Consider the following 24,442-nt stretch of genomic DNA (forward strand, 5'->3'; position numbering starts at 1 on the left):
CGGAAGGTTAATTTGGTATCAAAAGTTACGCCTAAGTCTTTCACATTTTGTACTCTGGGAATGGGAATTCCATCCATTTTATATTCATGTATCAAGGGATACCGAACTTTACCAAAAGTCATGACTGAACATTTGTCACGGTTGAATTCCATTTTGTTCGTTTTACTCCAGTTACAAACAGCTGTTAGATCGCGTTGCAACTTGAGGCAATCTTCGGCAGAAGTTATTTCTAATATAAGTTTTAGGTCATCAGCATATAATAGACATTTTGCATATTTTATACATTCTGGAAGATCGTTTATCATAATTAGGAAGAATAGGGGTCCTAAAATAGAGCCTTGGCTTACACCGGATCGCGTATGATAAGGTTTAGACTCATATATGCCATAGCAAACGAATTGCTGACGATCACGGAGATAGTCAGAAATCACGTGTAGAAGCTGAGGAGATAAACCATTAGCACTGAGTTTGCTAAGAAGAATATCGTTATTTACCCTATCAAAAGCTTTACGGTAATCAAAATAAAGGGCATCTGCTTGATGCCCTCTATCTAAGCAGGACGATATGTACTCAGCAGCTGTTAATAGGTTGGAGTTGACAGACTTCTTGGCCCTAAAACCATGCTGTTCGTCACGAAGTAAATTACCAATTTGCCGGCTTATCATTCTATGCACGATTCTTTCGAATACCTTGGCCGGCGTTGAGAGAATAGCTATAGGACGAAATTCCTGGACGGACGTCGTACCGGTTTTTTTAGGTATTGGTGTAACTCGGGTCAGCTTCCATTGAGAAGGATATTGTCCTGTTTTTAAGATCAAATTAAGTATATGACAAAGAGGGAGACAAAGATATTTTCGACACATTTTCAAAACATCTGCTGGTAAGTTATCTGGTCCAGTTGAGCAATTTAGCTTCAGTTTATCAATGCCATATTTTATGTCGGTTACTGTAAACTTTTGGATATGGCAGACAGTACTATTTAGCTTACCGTCATTAAGACATGCCTCAACTACACTCAACTTTGGCACCTCAGACAGAAACACGTTTGCAAAGAAATTCGCAAAGGCTTCAGCCGCATCTACTCCTGTGTGCATACTACCATTATATGTAACGTTAGGTTCAAATCCCCCTTTAGACCGAAGGCTACTGATGAAGTCCCAGAAATATACAGGATTGGTTTTAATGTTACTTTCGGCCCTCCTAATATAATCGTCAAACGCTTTTGGAATACGAGCCTTCAAATTGGACCTAATTTCTGAAAACCTAATATAAGTCTCAACACATTTAGTCTTAATCCATTTAGTATGCAATTTTAATTTCAATTCTGTTTCTCGTATTATATCGCTTGTAAACCAAACTGGATAGCGTTTAACCCTACTTTTTTCCTACTCTTTTTAGGGATACATGAGTCAAAAACATCATACATGATATTATAGAAACAAGTTGTGGCTGACTGTACATCCATTGTGGCTAAAAGATCTTCCCAAGAAACTGAAGACATTAGCGTTACGAGTTGGTCGTGGTCACATTTTCGAAAATTCCAGTCTCTAGAGGAGTTTATGTTGCTAGGCTCCAATCGTTCAGAGTGCTTGGCTGCACGAGTATTAATTCTGATGTTAAGAGGAGGATGATATAAATCAGGCCGAACCATTCCCTCCGTATCAGAGACTATCGCTTCAACACGCTCCTGGACAAGTACTACATCTAGAATACTCCCGTGAGAGTTTACAATGTTATTTCTTTCGGACAAACCACAGAGTGATACAAAATATGAGTAATAACGAATTATGTTTGAGGACGCACTGTTTAAGTTTAAATCTCCCAAGATTACCACTAGTCCTTTTAATTCAAGAATAAAGCTTTCTATTTTGCAGAACAAGTTCATGTAGTCTTCGTCGGAGGCACTGGGTTTTATGTAGACCACACATATAAACATAGACCGACCCTGTATGTTACAAGAAATCCATAGATCTTCACCGTTGTCGGTTTCCAACTCACGTCGTCGTTGCATAAGTATACCGGAACGAGCTACGATCAGGACGCCACCGCACGGCGAGCCTCTGTCGCGGCGCAATACACTCCAGCTGCCACTGGCTATTTCTGCATCTTCAACGGTATTATCGAGAAATGACTCCGTAACAGCTACCATGTCACATGCTTGCGACAAAAGATTCATGGTCCAAGTTTTTGTTTTTGTTTTAAGGCCACGAACATTTTGGTACAAGATGTTAAAAGCAGAATGGCTTTTTGAATTATCCATGCAGCTGTTCGTTTGGGTTGCGAAAGGGCTGACGCCTGGCCTCCGGGTTGCCCGAGTTACCTGAGGATTTACGAAAATTAATCCAGGTCTTGATCCTTGCATTGATCGGCCAGACATCTTCCGAAAGGCATTTATCGTAATCAGCCACTGGAACTCCGATTTTAAATGACTTGTAATTACCTTTAGGTACTAACTCTTCCACGGTGCAGGTATTCGCAGAACAAAGTTGCTGTAGGTATTTCAATATATCTTCTGCACCCGACTCCATGTTCCAGAGGTGCAGGTATTTCCGGGGTTCTACTGCTTTTAAGAATGTCGCAGATGAGCTCGCGGTGCCACAAATCATGCTAGGCTTTCGGGGCTTTTTCCTGCGGACTTCTACCCATTGTCCTAAAGATTCAGACCCCTCCTCCTGGGTTGTAGAAGCCGGTGGCTGTGGTACACTGTTTAACATCGACGACCCAGTTATAGACCCAGAGGGTCGCGAGTGGCGCTGCCCAGCGGCTTGCCGATAGCTTCGAAGTTCGCGCGGATTCGGCACGAGATTATCGATTGGCGAGGGTAGCACGGCGGGTTGCGAAGCCACGTTCTGTATATTGACAGTCTCACCTATCACAGGTTGACTCTGTTCGTCTTTGCTGCTTGCTATGTTGTACATTTTCGACTGATCGCAACTGTCGATAACTGCCGTGACAGTATCAAGGCGCGAAAAGTAACTATCGCACTTTGCGTGGTATGATGTCAGCAGAGTCATGGCCTGACTAAGTTGGTTTTTTAAGCCAAAAATCTCTTCGCGCAGTTGTTTAATTTCTAGACGAAGGTCTTCAGTATTTTGTATTTCTTGCTCGTCCGCGTTAGAAGCTAGAACAGTCGCCTTTTTCCTGTAGGTAATATTGTTAGCGGCAGAACAGCGCTGTCTACTGGAGCCTGCGGGCGTCAGGCTGTTATCACCGCCTCTCTTCGCCATACATGCACATTCGGGACAGGTCCATGTATCAGCAGTCACAGAGGCCAATTCTAAAATACCTGTACAGAGTTCGTGGTATGATTTCTTACAAGTGTTAATCATGCATTGTAGAAACGCTTCTTCGGGAACTATAAGCTTGCAACAAGCTGCACAATCCATTTTGAGCGTAATCAAATTAGCCGAAAAAAAAAAAAAAATTATTCGGCGTCTAACGACGACTGGCTTTATGCAGCGCTTGAAGCGATTGTTGAGACGGCCGCTGTCGGGAGGTCAATGACCGCTGCGCGCACTCAATCAGCTGTTGCTTATTGTTAACTGCAATTCAACTTGAATTCACGACTGAGTGAGTTAATGTTTTTGTATATTAACTAGCACTTACGCGATGGATCTGGGTGAAAATACCACCATTTAAACAAGTAACAGTTCAGTTACAAAACTATACATAGTAAACTTGCAAAACTTAACTTTTGATTACATTACTTGAATTAAAATTACGGAACACGGACTGCACTGTACCTTACGATCGCAGCTCGCGACCGTCATGAAACTATCAATTGCACGTGTCAACGTCTAATTTCGTGATGCATGTATTACGAAATTAGACGTTTACACGTGCAATTGATAGTGAAATTAATGTCGTGAAACTAATTTCGTATCACTAACTTCGTAATGTAAATTCCGGTCTAGGTCACAAGACCAAATGAGTCCGGTATGATATTATGTATCAATTTTAATTTACTTAATTTAATTTTTTAAATTTGTTTCATGTATTCATACTCTTTTAAAAAATGTATTTAATGCGTATGCGTAATGCACGTTGTGTCAAAAATCATGTCGAAAGGACGATTTTAGTCCCTATTACAAAGGTGAATTTTATTTTTGACATGACAGTTGATCCATAGAGTTAAAATAGCGCGTGAGAAGTCATTTTGTATGGACTATACATGCCAAAAAACTCAAATTTACTTGCTACGAAGAGTATAACGCCAAACTCGATTATCCCTGGCAACGCGCCTCTCTCTCGGCTCTTCCAGAACTCCACCAGCTCCTGAAGCCAGGATATGCCAGACCATTCCAGGACTAGATATTCCGCTCTTTGGGACGCCAAAGACAGTAGCACTGTTGATAAAAAACATATTTAATACATCAAAGGGCCGAAGGATAGTCCAAGTGGAGTCTTTTTGATAACAATTTAAACTCAGTCTTATTTGTTTTAGCGTACGGTTGAAATTTGTAAAATGAAAATCGGAGGAGACTCCGGTTACTCAGGCAAGATGCATGCTACTATGGCAAAAAAAATCACACGGAGGAAATTGCGAGCTTCAGCTTTGTTTATTATACATGTGTAAGTGTGTTTGTTTGTTGGTTTAACCTTCAATCACGCCGCAACGGAGCAAGAGATCGATATGTTTTTTTACATAGATACAAAGTGGCAATGTATAGTGGAAAATTCGGAAAACCAAAAGAGATATAAAAAGTATTCTTGTCTATAAAGAAGAAAGCCTTTTGCTTTCGTCTTCGCCCGCGTAAAATTCAGGTCAAGCTGATATTTTTTTAAGTTCTTTTGGAAATACACAAGTTAGTGCTACGGAAACAAACGTGCTTTATCATCGTAATAAAGTGGTTCCCGCAGAAATGTGTAAAAATTGAGAAATCGACTTGATTGTAAAGATATATCGGTGATTCAACAAAAGTTACGAGCTGTTCGGTTCCGCAAAACAATAACTCGATGTCTGGTCCATTTTTATTTTCTTTTGAAGGTAATTTTGGTATCAGTCACCATTAAAGAAAGATTTTGTTAAAAGCTCTCTAATAATATTAATAATATAATACTGGCCCCAATGGTTATTCGTCATAAGATTGACGTGATTCTTTGCATGGGTATTGTAAAAAACTTGGAGAGTGACCTGAGCTACTTTTTATCTCGAAAAAATCAAAGTATCCTCACGGGATTAAAAAAACTAAATCCGCATGGGCTTTATCTAAACAATCACACTTCACACTATAATCTTGGAATGGAGATAGATAATATTCTGGATTAGCACATAGGCTACTTTTTATCCCGGAAAATCAAAGGGTTCCCACGGGATTTCGAAAAACCTAAATCCACGCGGGCGAAGTCGCGGGCATCGGCTAGTCATTAATATTTTCTAGCTCTTTCCACTGTACTATCACAATATTACGATACATCGTAAAACTGTGGCAGGTACTATTATGTATTCGGAGTTCTTTTTCAAAATTTTTCTTTGTAACGTTGTGAAGGCGTTACATTTTTTTTAAATAAATAATTCAAAGCATGACACAATACTGACGGACAATGTTACCCGCCACCACTGCGTCTTAGACGAGTTGTCCCGTGCAGCCGCTTGAAGCAGGAGGGCACCTCTGCCGCGCGGCGCGTGCGCAGGAATGGTTAGGATTAGGAAACGTCACATCTTTAATGGACTATTTAAAGGACCAAAATTTATATAGGTAGATACTGTGTAGGTCCTGCTATTGTATATACAATTTTTTTTATTAGGTAGGCTATGAAATATTTTTTTCTTCATATTATGAGTTTTCACTCAACTATTTTAACTTAACCAATTACCTAGACAACAGATAATACTTTTAGAATTATAAATGCGAAAGTGTGGCTGTCTGTCTATCTGCCTGCATTTCACGGTCCAACAGTTTAACCGATTTTGATGAAATTTGGTATAGAGTTAGCTTACATGCCGGGGACGGACGGCTACTTTTTATCCCGGAAAATCAAACAATTCCCACGGGTTTCTTATAGACCAATTCCATTTTCAAAGTCGCGGGCATGATCTAGTGAAGTAATAAAAGACTATTAACATACTTAAAAACATCATATAAGAGGAACTGTGGCAGATGAATTTGACGAATGGCTTCTTCATGTATTGACCGTATTCCGACTCCGGGGCCAGCATGTATATGCTGCAGTATATGGGGAACATAGCACCTAGTTTCGCGACCTGGAACAAAACAAAAAAAAACGTGGAAAAAATAAACAAACTACAGGGAACCCTGTGAAATAAATTTCTACCTAATGCTTAGAGTTCTCTACCCAAGATTGCCAACAGGACCCTAATTACAAAGCCTAAGATGTCCGCCCGTCTATCTCGAGGGGTATCTCATGAACCCTTAGGTAAAAAGTTGAAATTTTCACAGCTATAACAATAAATAATAAATCAAATAATGAAAACTAAAATGGCGACTTACAAAATGGCCACCATGCAAATTAAAAAATACAAGGTATGTACGATGGTAGTTAGGCAACCCTTATGCGCGAGTCCAACTGACACTTGACCTGTTCGCAGAGAAACTTTCAGCTTTTATAAAATAACGAGGGTCTAGCCCTCACGGGCTCTTAGTCCATGAGGTGGTTTAGAAACATAATTAAAACCAGAAAATATTGCAAAGAAAACTGCAGGCATCTTTTTACTAGGATAAAATTGAAGCTAGTAATTTTTTTACCTGTACACACTGTCCAACGATGTTTTTTCTCTTGAATCCTGGTAACCCTTCATACCAAATTGATCCTAATAACTGTTGTACATTCGGATGCGCTACAAACTGAAACAAAATAAAAAATATAAAAAATAATGTTTGTCTGTGCCTTCTAGCTACGGTTTGTATATATCGCAGTTATATTGTCAAAGTCGTGATATTTCAATCTCACTAGTGATATTATAATGAAACGGTAGATTGTCAATTGACTTCATTTCTTACAATTTATCGGTCTGGTTTTAGTGACATTGTAAAGTCACGGGGTCATTAAAGTGACATCAACGTATTATTTATGACGCGCGAATCGTTCAAATAAATTACAAACAAGTGTAAATATAAAATTTATAACACCCCCGACAAGTGAAGGTTACTGTAACTAGAAAAGAGCTGATAACTTTCAAACGCCTGAACCGATTTTCTTGGATTATAGCTAAGAACACTCTCGGTCAAGCCACCTTTCAAACAAAAAAAAACGAAATTAAAATCGGTTTATTTACGATGCCACAGACAGATACACAGATACACACGTCAAACTTATAACACCCCTCTTTTGGGGCGGGGGTTAAAAACAAAATGAAAGAAGAATTTCAAAGCACATAAGTATCTCCTAAAAGATGAAGTGCATGCCTGGGATAGAACCCTGCATCTCCTAAATAGAAGGAAGGATGCCTTATTCATTAGGATTAAAAATCATTTGGTTTGACGGTAAAGGAAAATATCGTGAGGAAACCTGCACATTTGGTACATGAGTTTTCAAGGTATAAAGTCTGCCAATCCGCACTTGGCCAACATGGTGGACTGTGACATAAGCTCTTTTCATTTTGAACGGAGACTCAGTAGTGGGCCGGCAACAAATGAAAATTGCAAAGCATGTCGAGCATCACCTAGTGAAAACTTAAAGGTAAATAAAAAAGTATAGTAGTTTTCTGAAGTACTTATATTCTCTTAACGTTCAGCTTACATCGTTGATGCCGGGAAAGCACTAAGGAAAAATGAAAATTATGAGAATGTACCATTCAAGGCTGGATGCATTAACAAAATGTATCTTTGCTTTTAAAATTGTGCATAGAAAACTTCACGAATTTTTCTCAGTGGTCTAAGTTGTAGGTCGCATATTATAATTATAGTTTCCAACGAGTAAGCGGCTTCGGCTGAGGCTAGCTACCACCATTTCAACAAAGATGTGCTGCCAAGCGATTTAGGGCTCCGGTACTATCGATGCCACGTAGCTATACCTACCTATACCTATATACCAACCAGGGTTTCGGAGTTAACTAAACTGCCATACCCCTTTCTAGCCATCGGTCTCCTGTTTGTTGGAGTCCATCCTTTGATACCGGGCACGTACCTCTAATTTTCAGGGTTTTTAAAATTAAAAATTAGTGAGCAAGTGAGCAGACGGGTCACTTGATGTTAAGTGATTACCGCCGCCCATGAACCAGCAGCACCAGAGGAACCGCCAATGCGTTGCCGGGGGTTCAGGAATTTGTTGGTCCGCCACTTTAATGACCCTATGTTGTAATCTAGTGGGAACACCGCCGATGGGAATTAATTCCACAGTTTGCATGTGCATAGAAAAAGGTTATGGTGTGTATTAATCAGTTAAATATCACTAGCTCTAAACGATGAAGGAAAACATCCTGAGGAAACTTGCGTGCCTTGCCTGAGAGTTCTAAATAATGATCTCAAAGGACGTGTGAAGTCTGCTAATCCACACTTGGACAACGTTGTAGATTATGGTCTAAAACTTCTCATTTTGAAAGGAGATTCTTGCTTAATAGCTGTCTAAATGATTATAATGATGACCCCTTCCAAGTAAGCTCACATCCATCTTAGACCGCATCATCACTACAAGATCTTTACTGCCTCTCTGGCGCAGTGGTTAGCGCTGTGGTCTTATTAGTGGGGGGTTCCGGTTCGATGCTCGGCAGGGTTTGTAATTTAATTTCGAAATTTCTGATCGGCCGGGTATTTCAGAACATGATTCGGTAAGTTAACGTTCGATAAGATGTATTTTTCAATGAAATATTATCTGAATAGCATAGTATCTGAACAATAAAAAAAGAGATCGCAGACTATAGCTAATTTTGTGATGGAATAAAACAACTTCATACCATTTTCTGCTTATACTTGATTGCCAACTTTAACCTTCCCAAAGTCTGTCTCTCTCCAGGCTCCCAGCTGTCAAAGTCCCAAGGGTTGTAGTTCAGCATAATCTCCAGTTCTTGCGAAGTTCTCGTGTGGTCCAAAAGTGCAGTGGCGAACTCTTGGACTTGCTGTCTTAAGCTCTGGTAAAATAGAATGACATTTATCAAACAGATTTCAAGGTCAATAACACATGAAAAAATTAGGGTCAACGCACATTGATGGGGCGAGATGACACGGCAAGGGATTTATAAGTTGTCGTGCTTAGTATATGTACCTACTTATAAAACTACAGATTGAAAAACATGCCCCCACCTGTGACACTTCTTAGAACAGAATTTTAATTAGGTTTTGCGCAGTCGGGTTTATTTTTAACCCCCGATCCAAAAAGAGGGGTGTTATAAGTTTGACGTGTGTAACTGTGCATTGTAGCTCCTAAACGAATGAACCGATTTTAATTTAGTTTTTTTTTTGTTTGAAAAGTGGCTTGATCGGAGAGTGTTCTTAGTTATAATTGAAGAAAATCGGTTCAGCCGTTTGAAAGTTATCAGCTCTTTTCTTGTTACTGTATGTAACCTTCACTTGTCAGGGGTGTTATAAATTTTTAATTTACACTTGTTATGTTAAGTTATGATTACCTTGTATTCCGTTCTAAATTCCGTTTCCATTCGACTGAGTCTGCCCAATTCCCAGGACAGTTCAAACGCAGTAAGTAACGGATCGGCTGATGATAGGGCGATGAGGGAGGGAGAGCTTAAGGCACGGTACGCGTTGATACGAGCCTGGGAGTGACGGAGGGAGTCCTCGGTTGATGACTTCACACATTCATCGCAGCCGCACCTGGAGGTAGAACAAATATGTAAGATGTAAGAAGAAGATCATCATCATCACCAGCCTGTGGAAGTCCACTGTTGGACATAAGCCTTCCCTATAGAGCGCCACCACACCCGGTCCTGAGCCTTCCTTATCCAGCCACTTCCCGCCAGCCGCTTTATATCGTCGTTCCATCGTGCTGGAGGGCGTCCCACACTACGCTTGCCTCCACTCAAGGACTTTCCGGCTCCAACGACCATCGCCTCTACGACAGGCATGGCCTGCCCACAGCTACTTCAGCTTGCTAATAGTCTGTAGTCTTGCTAATATCTGTGATTATGATGGTGATAAAATGGTACAGTGTATGTACCTACTTGACGTCGTGGGGCACTGGCAGGGTGGCGCCGCGATCCAGCAGCAGTTTGAGGATTTCGTAGTGGTTCACGTGCGCCGCTAAGATTAGGGGCGTGATGTCTGCTGTGAAGGTCGCCGCTGATTGGTCTATGCACTCCCAGCTCTGGTGGAGAAGAAATCACTATAGCTGGACAATGAAACACGCAATAGCAAAAACAAACATTTTTCGAAAGAATTGAAACTTAAAAAAATTAGTTCATAACTTGGACTTATTTTGGTGACGACATAAGCCGACGATAGCACGACCAAGACAAGACTCTTGGTCTTGTCTTTTTCTTTTCTTGGTTGTGTCATAATCTTGTCTTGGTGTTGTTTTGGTTATGTCAAGGTCTTGTTTGGTATTATCTTGATCGTGTCCAGGTCTTGCCTTATTCTTGACTTGATCTTGTCTTAGTCTTGACTCAGTCTTGTCTTAGTCTTGTCTTGGTCTTGTTTTTGTCTTGTCTTGGTCTTGTCTTGGGCATGCCCTGGTCTTTTCTTGGTATTGTCTCGTTCTTATCTTGGTTGTCTTTACACCAGAAAAGATGTCTTACATAAGGCTCGCCGGGGACATGGTGCTCCTCTTCCCACTGCAGAAGCAGTTCCACCGCCTCCACGTACTCTTCCTTGATGGCGTGCAGCAATGCATCCTGTGAACATGTTGCAGCGTCAGACCTATCAATATAACTAAGTACCTACCTACATACTATTGACTCTACCACCGCGATTCGCAATTCAGTTTCTATTGATCAGAACCGGCAAGAAACCTAATAGCTGCTGCCAAAATAAGACAAGACAAGAGGCCTATGAAATAAACAACAGTTAATGTCGGTTTCGGAACCGGGAGTTTGACTTCGGCGGAGGTTCTCAATTCGGCAGAAATTTTATTTTAAGAAAAACTAATTAGTAGGTAGGTACATAAACCATCGATTTAAATGAAATAACCAATTTAAACCTGGATGGTAAATTTAATGACCAAAATTATGAGGATACATAAAATTAATGAAGTGTAATAAAACTTCTCATAAATTAATTTTAACAGCAACCCTTAAATTAAAACGCTTTATTAAGTGGCTCCCCATGGATGCGCAAAATTAATTACCAAAAGCTATTTTTGAGGTGCAGACTCATCCATACTAATTTATAATCTATACTAATAAATAAAATTGGAGTGTCTGTCTGTAATTTCGAAATAACTACCGCATATTAAGGTCATATGGTTATTTGAACGATACCATAACTGAATCACACGTTTTTAAAATTTTTGTCTGTCTGTCTGTCTGTCTGTTTGAAAAGGCTAATCTTGGGAACGGCTGAACCAATTTTGACGGGATTTTCACAGACAAGTAGAGAATTGACCAGGGAGTAACATAGGCTACTTTTTTAACCGACTTTCAAAAAGGGAGTTGTGTTTTTCTACCTATGTACACCGAAACCTCCGAGATTTCTGAACTGATTTGCGTGATTTCTTTTTTAATCGATAGAGGAACATTGCGACATTGTTTCATAAAAAATTTGGAGTCCAACTCCTCAATCCTGATGCTGCAGGGGATCTGACCAATCCACGCGGGTGAAGCTGCGGGCATCAGCTAGTTTATTAATATTACTAGATGATACTCGCGACTTTGACCGCGTGGATTTAGGTTTTTTAATCCCGTGGGATTCTCTTTAAATTTCCGGGATAAAAAACTTGCGTGGTTTAAAAGATCTAAGCGTACAGAGGGACAGACGGCGGAATGCGACTTCGTTTTATATGCAACGGGTGGAATTTGAACCGGCGACCTTCGGAATTCAGTTCGCTCCTCAACCGTTGAGCTATCGAGGCTCTAAAGATGATATTTTTAACCCCCGACCCAAAAAGAGGGGTGTTATAAGTTTGACGTGTGTATCTGTGTATCTGTGTGTCTGTGTATCTGTGTATCTGTGTATCTGTCTGTGGCATCGTAGCGCCTAAACGAATGAACCGATTTTAATTTAGTTTTTTTTTGTTTGAAAGGTGGCTTGATCGAGAGTGTTCTTAGCTATAATCCAAAAAAATTGGTTCAGCCGTTTAAGAGTTATCAGCTCTTTTCTAGTTTTCTTGTAGAAAAGAAGATTAGATAACCGTTAGGTTCATAATATGATGTCAATTGACAAATGTCAAGCTGTCAAGATGGACGTTGCCTAAATACATAATTATTTATTTCAAAATGATGTTTTGGAAAACTCAGAAACTCAGATAGTAGGCGCGGAATAGTCCAAGAAAATCAGTTCAGCCGCTTCAGCCGTTTGAAAGTTATCGGTCTTTTCGGTCTTTTCTAGTTACTGTAAGCTTCACTCGTCGGGGGTGTTATAAATTTTTAATTTACACTTGTACTATATTTAGATTTACATTTAGATGATATGTGCCATATTCAACCTTTATGCAACGCATTAAAGTTGAATATCACACAATACATGTCGTACTATGAATGGTCCCCTAAACCCCCTATGACTATGAATTCCGGCGTAAGTGCCCGAGTTTAATTACTCAACTTACCTTAGAAACTTTCAGGAACAAATAATAGTTTACGGTGATGAATTCATCACACAGATAACTCTCTTTGCATCAATTTCGCGACGGCTTCAGGGAAATTTGAATAAATTGATAGAAGTTGTACGAACGAAGGATTTATGTTGCAATAACGCGGGTTTCAATCTTGTATAACCGTTCTTCAAAATTGATATGCTTCGGATCCTTGCAATTCCTACTTTTTTTTTGTGCCCTATCATGTGATCAGTCGGTGGGCTATGAGCATCGCAGTTTTGTATCCAGCCAAGAAAAAATACATAACATTCTATCACAATGCGTATTCTCAGTTACAAATTGGTGATTAACCATGATAAAAATGAAAATGAAATAATATTTAATAACCAAGAAACAACTTTCCTCAAAGCCTGATAGCTCAACGGTTGAGGAGCGGACTGAATTCCGAAAGGTTTTTTTTTTAAAAAGAATATTAGCCATGTTAAATGACTAATATTCCCCTTTCCTCTCCAACTAAGCGTCAGGCTTGTGCTAGGAGTAGGTACGACAATAGTGCAACGGGCGGGGTTCGAACCGTCGACCTTTCGGTTTTCAGTCGTCTCCTTTACCGGTTGGGCTATTGAGGCCATATGGAGGGGAAAGGGGAATATTAGTCATGATTAGCATGGGTAATAATCTTTTTTTTTTTAAAAACTTTGTCAAATTTTTCCTTGACCGATGGTGCCTACACTAGGTAATCCTATGTCGTGGGTGTAATGGTAGTGATGATAGTGATTGTGATTGGTAATACGTAAACTAGAAACCGTAATAAGCTTGCGACTCCTACGCTCCGCCTCAGGAAAGCCCTAACTATATCAAATCTTTGAAAAGAGCAGCCACCGAGTTTCTTGCTGGTTCTTGGCAGGAAAAGTATTCCAAACCATATTAATTTTATACCGAAGTATATTTTTAAATTCTATCTATACTAATATTATAAAGAGGAAACCTTTGTATTTTTGTATGTTTGTATTGAATAGGCTCAAAAACTACTGGACCGATTTCAAAATTTCTTTTACCAATACTTAGAGGGATTCTTACGAATCCGTATAGGCTATATTTTATCCCGGAAAATAGAAAAAAATAAATGTCCACCCGTGCGAAGCCGGGGCGGGTCGCTAGTTTAGAATAGAATAGAATAGAATATAATCTATTCTAATCTAGAATCTATTCTATTCTATTCTATTTAGAATATTATATTTATTTAGAATATATTATATTATATTTAGAATTTAGAATATATATTTATTCATCTAAACTTTTACAAGTGCTTTTGAATCGTCAAATATTTATATTCACGGGAAATGTTTGTGATATTAAATGCACATATATATTTTACAGTTTATGCACTAAGGGAATTCAGTGAGAAGCTGCTACTAGATATAACCTAATTAAACCCAGCTTCAGGCCCTAATAAAACCTTTTACTTGTATTTGCAGCATACACCTGCTGAAGAACTTTTCATATAACATGGAATTTAAAAAAAAGCTAACTACCTATATTAATAATACGGAAGTGTATTTATTGTTGGTTTGTCTTCAAATCATGCCGCAACACTTGATTTTTAACCCCCGATCCGAAAAGAGGGGTGTTATAAGTTTGACGTGTGTATCTGTGTATCTGTCTGTGGCATCGGAACTAGTTCCTAAACGAATGAACCGATTTTAATTTAGTTTTTTTTGTTTGAAAAGTGGTTTGATCGAGAGTGTTCAGCCGTTTGAAAGTTATCAGCTCTTTTCTAGTTATTATTGTAACCTTCACTTATCGGGGGTGTTATAAATTTTTAATTTTCACATGTTTGCATAAATAGACCTCACAATTTGCTTTGAAAATTTCATGGAAATTCTTTGGTCTTTCGGGATAAAAATTAGCCCATGGTACTTCAAGTATTTAACTAATATTCGTGCAAAAATTATGTTGAGTCGCTCCGTTGGGACAAAAATCAAATGTACTTTCGCATAGCAGTAGATGATTTTTAAAATCAGTAAGAAGGGGCGGGGTACAATTTCCAAAAAAATTTGTCAATACTTTGTCATTTTTGTCCGAACGCTTAAATACCAATTTTCATTTGACTTGAAAAATGACGGTCTTTCATACAAATTTTCATTCCCTGTTCCATAATTTTTTTTATCCCATATAACCTCTTTAGGGGTGGAATTTCCAAAAATCCTCACGGACCATCAAAATCGGTTAAACTGTTAGGCCGTGAAAAGCTAGCAGACAGACACACTCGTATTTATTTATTTATTCGTATGGATAGATTTCGTGAATGTCATTCACTGTTTATGTGAAACTTCCCTAATTTAGTGTTCACTATCAAATTATTATACATCGATGCCTCGAGCGGCACTCGTGTTTACTATATCAAAGCTAAAGCTGAGAATTAGGACATTGGGTTATTTATATCGTGGGGATATTTTCTACCTTGGATTTTTAAATATTTTTTGTTACAATATACTGAGGAAGTTGTTCCAGAATCAGGAATTTATTAAATATTTTTAACGAGTAGGTAAGATTGAGATTTCCTGGGCGGGCGTACAGGTCACATGTAAAGTACCTACATATACAGGTTGTTTGGTAGTTAGTATATAAAGACGACACGTACCCATGCTACTTTGATCTGATACATACAATGCTGAAGTATAGTGACGAATTAAAATTATAAAAATTTCCATACTTTTATTTTTATGTCAAAGTTATCATGACTCTAACGTGTCCTAACTCACTGAGATCGTTGGCCATCGGAGCTGTATATACTAATGATGATAGCAATTGCGACTTAAGTCGGAAAAAATCCGCCTATTTTCGGCAAAAGAAATCATTTTTTTTACATAAACTAAAGACATTTGAAATTATTATAAAGTAAAGCGTGACATGAAGTTGTTAATTTTTCAATTTTCTAGTTTTGTATATAGTTTATTTACGCACCAATTTGCCTCGTGATTTGCCCTAAAATAGAGACTTTTCGAGGGCCAATCAATTTAACTATATTAATTGCTTTAAGGCATAGATAATGTAGAGCTAAATCGACGCACGAATTTGCCTTGTAATTTGCCCTAAAATAGAGATTTTTCAAAGGTCAATAAATTTAACTATATTAATCGCTTTAAAGCATAGATAATGTAGAGCTAAATCGATATATAGCTTAATTATAGATCTAGAACAACAAAGAATATATTAAGAGGGCTCTCTCCGTCACTCGTTTCATACAATCATAGTTCTTTCATTTGAATATTAAGCAACCAAAGTCCATGAAATGCAGACATATTCTAGAAACTAATATGTCTGTGGTTTTCCAGATTTCTGTTAAAATATTCGGTTTCAAAGTTACGCGGTCTTAAAAATTTTCATACAAATCTTTGAGCCCCTGTAATTTTAAAACTACATATTTTTAGAAAAATCTAAAACACCACAGACACAGATATTAGTTTCTAGAATATGTCTGCATTTCATGGACTTTGGTTGCTTAATATTTAAATGAAATTGGAACTACGATTTTATGAAACGAGTGACGGTGAGAGCCCTGTTAATAGGCGTAATACGTTTGCATGGAGAAGCGCGTAAGAAGTGTACCCTTAAATGACGTGCACGTCAAAAATATTGATTAAGTAGGTAGTTACCTACTTACTTTGGACTCTTTTGTATGTTGTCCCCATAGGAAATGCCAAACATGCACTTGCTAAGTGAATTAAGTAATATTGATTGGTGATTGCAAGTTGCAACAAGATTCTTTCTTTAACGGAAAACTTATTAACTCAGTTTATATTCATAGAATAGAAGATAATTTTCTTACGGAAAACTATACAAGCTTATTCCAAATGAATCTGGATTTTGACGGATCGAGAGATAGTTTGTATCCCGTGGAAAGATATAGGCTACTATTTATCCCAGAAATCAAAGAGTTACACCGGATTTATAAAAACCTAAATCCACGCGGACATCATCTACTTAGCATAAGAACAAGTGTAAATTAAAAATTTATAACACCCCCGTCAAGTGAAGGTTACAATAACTAGAAAAGAGTTGATAACTTTCAAACGGCTGAACCGATTTTCTTGGATTATAGCTAAGAACACTCTCGATCAAGCCATCTTTCAAACAAAAAAACTAAATTAAAATCGGTTCATTAGTTTAGGAGCTACGATGCCACAGACTGATACACAGATAGGTACACACGTGAAACTTAGATAATATAACAACCCTCTTCTTGGGTCGGGGGTTAAAAAATGGATTGGTGCGGCAAAATAATTTGGGTTCTAAGACGTTTATCTCAATTATTTGAAGAGGTACGTAGTTGTAAGGAATATAAGGTACCAACATATTTGTCGGTAGAGCAAAATATAAAAGCGAAAAAGCCAAACTCTTTACGCAAATGGAATACCCATTTTTATCAAACGAAAATCATATTTATTGTCTTTTGAGATTTGCAAGGGATTCTTAAGACGGCGGTTATGAAAATATACGAGTACGGGGGGTATCGATGCAAACTATTGTAGTAGTGATTTCCCCGAGGATCGCGATATGTTTTTGGTAAAATGTTGGTACTTTTTTCTTTTGTTCGGGAATCATAGTTTATAGTTTTATGAAAATTCTTTACCAACCTCGCAGACTTAGACAAACTGATAGCTACATAGTTGGTCCAATTTATAAATAACTAGAAGATGCCCGCGATTTCGTCCGCGTGGATGTAGGTTTTTGAATATCCCGTGGGAACTGTTTGGTTTTCCGGGATAAAAAATTGTCTATGTCAATAACATGGACGCAAGCTACCTCAGTACCTTTCATACGAATCGGTTAAGCGGATGGGTTTTTGGTAGACTTGCAACGAATATTCGGTTACTATTCGGTATTCGGCATATTCGGCTGCTTTTATTATATTCGGCCGAATACCGAATATCTACATATTATTCGGCCGAATACCGAATACTTAAATAATATATTTTGTCGTAGAGAAATAATTGGTAAAATCACACTAATATTATAAAGGCGAAAGTTTGTATGTGTGTGTGTGTGTGTGTGTGTGTGTGTGTGTGTGTATGTTTGTTACTCCTTCACGCAAAAACTACTAGACGGATTTGGCTGAAATTTGGAATGGAGATAGATAATATCCTGGATTAGCACATAGGCTACTTTTTATCCCGGAAAATCAAAGAGTTCCCACGGGATTTCGAAAAACCAAAATCCACGCGGGCGAAGTCGCGGGCATCGGCTAGTGAAAAATTAAAATCGATCGTATAAATTCATATTTTCATTTCTGTTATAATCATTTAAGTCATTGGTGCATAACACAGGTACATAATCATCTTCTGAATTGGAAAAATGGAGGATTCTATGTATTTGAATTATTGTGGTAATCAAAATTTAGAAGGGTAAGGTTCTCATTTCTTTTATAATCATTTATTAAGTAGTCATTGGTACATAAAACAGGTACATAATTTAATCATTTTCTGTATTAAACAAGTTAAGAATTTTTCTATGCATTTGAATTATTTTCATAATCAAAATTTAGAAGGGGAAGGTTATGGTGCAGAAAGACTAACTTTTCTGCATTTTTAGGAAGTAGTTTACTTCTTTTTTTCTCGTAGACCATCCCAACTTCAGAGCGATGAGTACATTAGAACAAAACAAAGGAGCGCGAAACAATCGCGCAATCACGTCTGTACAAGTTTTTGGCGCTAAAATCCGGCCGAATACTTTTGCCTAATATTCGGCTATTCGGTCAGGGGCCTCGCCGAATATTCGGTATTCGGTATACGGCCGAATATACTATTCGTTGCAAGTCTAGTTTTTGGAGATCCCGTGATTGATTTTCCGAGATAAAAAGTGGCCTATGTCTGTACCCGAGATATAAGCTAACTCTGTACCAAATTCAGTCAGAAACCGTCAGAATCGGTTAAACTATTGGGCCGTGAAAAGGTAGCAGACAGACAGACTGGCACACTTTCGCATCTATAATATTAGTATGGATAGTATGGATATGGATATTCGATAGGAATGCAACGATGAGCACCGATCTATTTAGGGGGTCCAGCAATTTAGTGACCTTTTAACCTCTTTGGTGCAACGTGCAAATCTGTGAGTTACATATTCCCTCTAACTAATATGGAGCTTTCAGTCTTTCATACTTTCAGACTTTGATCTCGGAGTTGAGGAATAGCTTGATCAGCTCGATATTCTAATTTTCAGTGGTAGCTATGAACGCCGATCTATTCAGAGGGTCCAGCAGTTTATGTCAAGTGACCTTAACCTCTTATGTGCAACGTGGAAATCTGTGAACTTACCCATTCCCTCTACTTTCATACCTCAACTTTGATCTCGGAGTTGAGAAATAGCTTGATGAACTCGATATTCTCGTTCTCAATGATAGCGATGAGAGCCGATCTGTTTAAGAGGTCTACGCAGTTTATGTCGGGTGACCTTAACCCCTTTTGTGCAACGTGCAAATCTATGAGTTACATATTCCCTCTAACTAATATGAAGCTTTCAGCCTTTCATACCTTGACTTTGATCCCGGAGTTGAGGAATAGCTTGATCAGCTCGATATTCTCGTTCTCGATTGCAGCGATGAGTGCCGATCTGTTCAGGGGGTCCACGCAGTTTATGTCGAGCACGTCCGGTTTGTCGCCATACGTCTGTATTAACCTAATTGATAAAAAAATGTTTTAGTTCAGTATTTAATTTAATAATAAAAAAATTGTTCAAGTGCGCGCCAAATCTCGTGGTACTACTGTTCAATAGTTGAATGCTAGTTGAGGATTATCTAAATCTATACCTAATAAATAAAATTGGAGTGTCTGTCTGTAATTTCGAAATAACTACCGCATATTAAGGTCATATGGTTATTTGAACGATACTATAACTGAATCACACGTTTTTAAAATTTTTGTCTGTCTGTCTGTCTGTCTGTTTGAAAAGGCTAATCTTGGGAACTGCTGAACCGATTTTGACGGGATTTTCACAGACAAGTCGAGAATTGACCAGGGAGTAACATAGGCTACTTTTTTAACCGACTTTCAAAAAGGGAGTTGTGTTTTTCTACCTATGTACATAAAAAATTTGGAGTCCAACTCCTCAATCCTGATGCTGCAGGGGATCTGACCAATCCACGCGGGCGAAGCTGCGGGCATCAGCTAGTATTATATAAAATAAAAAGCTGACTGACTGACTGACTGACTGATCCATCAACGCACAGCTTAAACCACAGAATGGATTGGGATGAAATTTGGCATGCAGACTATTATGACGTAGATATCTGCTAAGAAAGAACTTTTTAGAAATTCTATCCCTAGAGGGGTAAAATAGGGTTTTGAAAATTGTATGGTCCACGCGGGCTAAGTTGCGGGCATAAGCTACCTAGTTATTTCATAAGTGATTTTTTACGATTCCGTATCTCCAGAGAAAAGGGGAACCCTAATAGGATAACTTTATTGTCTATCTGTCTGTATAATATTTTTACATATGTACCTGCCCGGCTAGCATGCGCAGTAGATAAAAATTATATCCCCGATTATATCCACTGATTTCTATGACATCAGTGGATATAATCGGGGGATGTAATTTTTATCTACTGCCCATGCTAGCCGGGCTGCTTAGTGCTTCTTTACTATGGAATAAAAGAGATAGATAGATAGATAAAAACACTTTATTGCACACAAAAACACATGTAAAGGATAGGATGTTTAAGGAGAGAGTAGGTAAGTCATACTCTATTGGTCCTCTATCTATGATTAAAACATTATGTACTTGTACATCAAAGAAGTAAGGTAAGTACTATACTTTCAGCTTTGAACATTCTGTTCAACATACATACATATTTACAGAAAAGTCTAACTTTTGTATACGTTATATTATAGTAATAATACTGGTAGGTGGTAGATACCTATTGCATTAAGTAACAAAACATGCATTTACCATTTTTTTAGCACAAAGGCTTCATGAGTAATGAAAATGCCATTCAAAGGCCTATTCAGAGCTATGTTTTAAAGTTGAAAATAGTTTTTTAATCCCATACTAGTGGGTTTAGTTATTATTATTCTGTTTTATTTTGAGGCGTGGACGACACATTCGTAAAAGCGTATATTTAAGTTTTCATAAATGAAAAGTTGCGTTTTGAAGGTACTCTGCAGTTCACTGGGCTATTATCGTTATAGATTATTATTTACTAGCCGATGCCCGCGACTTCGCCCGCGTGGATTTAGTTTTTTCGAAATCCCGTGGGAACTCTTTGATTTTCCGGGATAAAAAGTAGCCTATGTGCTAATCCAGGATATTATCTATCTCCATTCCAAATTTCAGCCAAATCCGTCCAGTGGTTTTTGCGTGAAGGAGTAACAAACATACACACACACACACACACACACACACACACACACACACACACACACACACACACAAACTTTCGCCTTTATAATATTAGTGTGATATTAAGGTTATTTTACCTAATAGAACCTAAGTGTCCGGCCGTCTAATCTAACCTAATCAAACTATAGATTTTGCCGCTTGTCTTCTTTCTCTATGGATGTAGTATAGAAGTAGTAATTTTGCGGAAGTTCATGACATACAAGGAACCGAAAGCTTAATTTGCTGTAATACGATTTGTATGGTGCAACATGCAGCATGCGACATGCACCGCCCGCCCTCCCACTGATAAACATGCAGGAAAAGCCAGCCACCAAGCAATTAGGCATTGTAAGGTCTACAAGTATATATCAATGGTATACCTATATACATTAAAATATGTCGTTGAACCGCGATTTACGAATGGAATATATAGTAGGTACAAGGTATTCTATGTAAGACACATCGAATACCTTGTACGTATTATAAAATAGAAAAAAAAAACCTCAAAACAATGACACGAGACAAATAAAGTACAGGTAGGTAAACTGGATTATTCGCTCTTGTACTGATTCCCGACTTAGCGACAACAACCGCCGAATTATAGAACTTGTCAACCGACGGATTGATATAAAAGGTTTCTGGGATAGATTAGTTTTGCTTATTTCGAACAAATCTAATTTTACTTTTATCTGATTATTGAAATTAAAAGTTGGGATTTCATTTAATTTCTTTCCATAGGTAGGATATTAAGTTAATAAAAGTTGCTTTACCTGAGATCAACAACATGCGACAAACAACTAACAACTTTTAAACTTAACTCTGAACAATGGCATGGTCTCTCTTCTCAACATTTAGAAGGTATTACTATTTATTGGTGAGTGGTGTTTCGGCAAATCTGCACATATTATGTTAGGAGTTGCTTACTGCCAAGCTCCTTTCTTTACCCGCTGTTAGTAAGACTCATCTCTGAACAGTAGCATAATCCTTGTCTCTTCTGTTAGGGTTATTAAGGTGGAATTACTTCTCCTCTTTAATGAGCGGTCTCTCGTTAAGGAGGAGATCATGTTGGCTGTTGCGCATTATCTTCTAGGTACTGTGATATACCTGCAGTTTGTGATAAGTCTCACCTTTGAACAGTAGCTCAGTATCCCCTGTCGTTTAGGAGGTATGACTCTCCTCCTTGGTAAGCGTTCTATCGATGAAGCTACGCAGGTTGTTTTGGCTGCGTAGCATCGCCTCTTAGGTACTGCTAATGAATTCCTCTCTAAACCTTCAGTTTGTAGTAAGCCTCACCTCTGAATTGCATGGTCTCTTCTCTCTTCTGTTAGGCTTATTAAGGAGGAATTACTTCTCTTCCTTGGTGAGTGGTCTCTCAGCAAAGCTGCGCAGGTTGTTTTGGCTGCTGAGCATCGCTTCTTAGGTACAGCTCAAGAGTTCCTCTCTAAACCTTCAGTTTGTAATAAAGCTTACCTCTGAACAGTGGCATAGTCTCCCCTGTCAGCATTTAGGAGGTATGACTTCTCCTCCTTGGTGAGCGGTCTCTCAGCGAAGCTGCGCAGGTCGTTTTGGCTGTTGCGGATTGCCTCCTGGGTGCTACCCAGGAGCTCTTCTCTCGACCCGCTGTTCATTTTGTTCTGGAAAGATATATTTTAACGTCAATAAATTCAGCTCACATGAGTACAACTTCAATTGGTTGTAACTGATGATGAAGCATCCCATCGCTAGCTCATTACTAAGCATGGATTTTCTCTCAGAATTGTATGGGATTAGGCCACAATCCACCACGCTGACCAAGTGCAGATTGGTAGATTTCACACACATTTGAGAACATTATGGGGAAATGTCAGGCATGCAGGTTTCCTTCACCGTTAAAGCAAGTGATATTTAATTTCTTAAAAAGCACAAAGGACATTAAAACAGTTATTATAATTACAGAACGTCCTTCATTAAATCGCATACAAAATGCGTGGTCATATTAACCAACTGAGTGCGGTTAAACTGAAGCACCATAGATTATTTATTATAATTTAAGTTTAGATTTAAAGATATTTATTCTCATAAAGACAAAGAAAAGTCATTCACATGAGAACTTAACTCTAAGTATACACTATTCGCCATTTTATTGCATAAATAAATAGTACTCATTCAATGCATTTATCGAAGTAACTTGAATTACTCATAATGTGAGCAGCTAATTCAGTTTTAAATGCATTGAATGAGTGTACATTTTTTATCTGTGCCGGTATTTTATTGTAAAGTTTAGCTCCTTCATAGGTAAGGGTTTTTCTGCCATAATTTGTTCTGGTTTTGGGTAGGACAAGGTAACTGGCTCGACGAGTTTTAGTTTTAATTTTTGAAAATGTGAAAATGAAAATCTGTGTGGATTGTTTTATTTATAGTTTTTCTAACAAAAATACATGTGTTGTATATAATATAATTTATGTAAAGCGTGGCTCATTTACATGATACAGGATGATTTGCAAATAAATAACTTACGAGTATTTCAATAGGTTATTTAGAATTTTGCCCATGTACCTATTTAAATAGTTTTATTACGTCGAAGAAGACCCCTAAGTATTTTTCCTTTTTGAAGTCAAAAAAAAAAATCCTTAGACGAACCAACAAGTCTACATGCCCTTGACACAAGATGAGCCAAGAAGAACCCATAAATCAGATCGGATTACTATCTAACGTGATGATAAGTTCAGATTTGTCGGATTTGTTCTCACGGCACGTACGCGCGCATATCTCTTGCTCTCGTAAAATAAAATAGCTGCTTTCATGTCAGCACGCGTGAACCGTCTTTTTATGATGAGATTAATTGATTTGATAGTAAGAAGCATATACAGTATACACCTAGGTCCTAGCCCCTAGGTATATTATAAGACTAGCCGATGCCTGCGACTTCACCCACGTGGTTTTACGTTTTTCGAAATCCCGTCCGAAGTCTTTGATTTTCCGGAATAAAAAGTAGCTTATGTGCTAATCCAGGATATTATCTATCTCTATTCCAAATTTCAGCCAAATCCGTCTAGTAGTTTTTGCGTGAAGGAGTAACAATTATACACATACACACACACACACACACACACGCACTCACAAACTTTCCCCTTTATAATATTATGCGATACTGTGATAATGTGATATCATCCACTGGATTCCGTAGGTATATTAAACAAAGGCGTGTGCATATCCACTCATTATCACTTCTGGTTTATAGAATTTAGTGATACTATAAAATTAATGAGCCACCATGATCCAAAATTTGTAGTTGATCGTTCCTCCCTGTGCTGGGAACAATACTCAGAGAATCTTTCAGCTTTTATAAAATAGCGAAGGTCTGGCACGCACTGGCTCTCTCTCTATTATAATTATGAGATCGCAATCAAATCAAGGGCTTAAGCACGTTAGTTGATAACTTTCAAACGGCTGAACCGATTTTCTTGGATTATAGCTAAGAACACTTTCG

General features: G+C 38.2%; 1 protein-coding gene and 1 long non-coding RNA gene across 3 annotated transcripts in view; one reads left to right on the top strand and one right to left on the bottom strand.

The window, feature by feature from the left end:
- The window catches only part of LOC123876085 (transient receptor potential protein), a 52,341-nt gene that overhangs the window by 18,571 nt on the left and 9,328 nt on the right, over window positions 1-24,442 (bottom strand). The window contains exons 2-11 of one of the 2 annotated variants that reach the window (XM_045922225.1): window positions 22,461-22,607; window positions 21,938-21,954; window positions 19,131-19,275; window positions 10,646-10,741; window positions 10,073-10,215; window positions 9,524-9,725; window positions 8,855-9,028; window positions 6,708-6,806; window positions 6,070-6,205; window positions 4,194-4,346 (exon numbers count right to left, since the gene is read on the bottom strand). In XM_045922225.1, coding sequence (XP_045778181.1) covers window positions 4,194-4,346; window positions 6,070-6,205; window positions 6,708-6,806; window positions 8,855-9,028; window positions 9,524-9,725; window positions 10,073-10,215; window positions 10,646-10,741; window positions 19,131-19,275; window positions 21,938-21,954; window positions 22,461-22,601 — 1,306 coding nt within the window. In that variant the 5' untranslated portion in view covers window positions 22,602-22,607. Of the gene's footprint in view, window positions 1-4,193; window positions 4,347-6,069; window positions 6,206-6,707; window positions 6,807-8,854; window positions 9,029-9,523; window positions 9,726-10,072; window positions 10,216-10,645; window positions 10,742-19,130; window positions 19,276-21,937; window positions 21,955-22,443; window positions 22,608-24,442 lie in introns of both variants that reach the window. The other variant, XM_045922223.1, reaches the window with a different exon arrangement.
- Window positions 10,698-18,817, top strand: LOC123876086. Its single transcript, XR_006798253.1, has 3 exons — window positions 10,698-10,743; window positions 14,325-14,326; window positions 18,765-18,817. It is a non-coding gene; the product is annotated as an uncharacterized LOC123876086 (long non-coding RNA).

This window comes from Maniola jurtina, chromosome 21 (genome assembly GCF_905333055.1).
Source record: "Maniola jurtina chromosome 21, ilManJurt1.1, whole genome shotgun sequence".
Lineage (NCBI taxonomy): Eukaryota > Metazoa > Arthropoda > Insecta > Lepidoptera > Nymphalidae > Maniola > Maniola jurtina.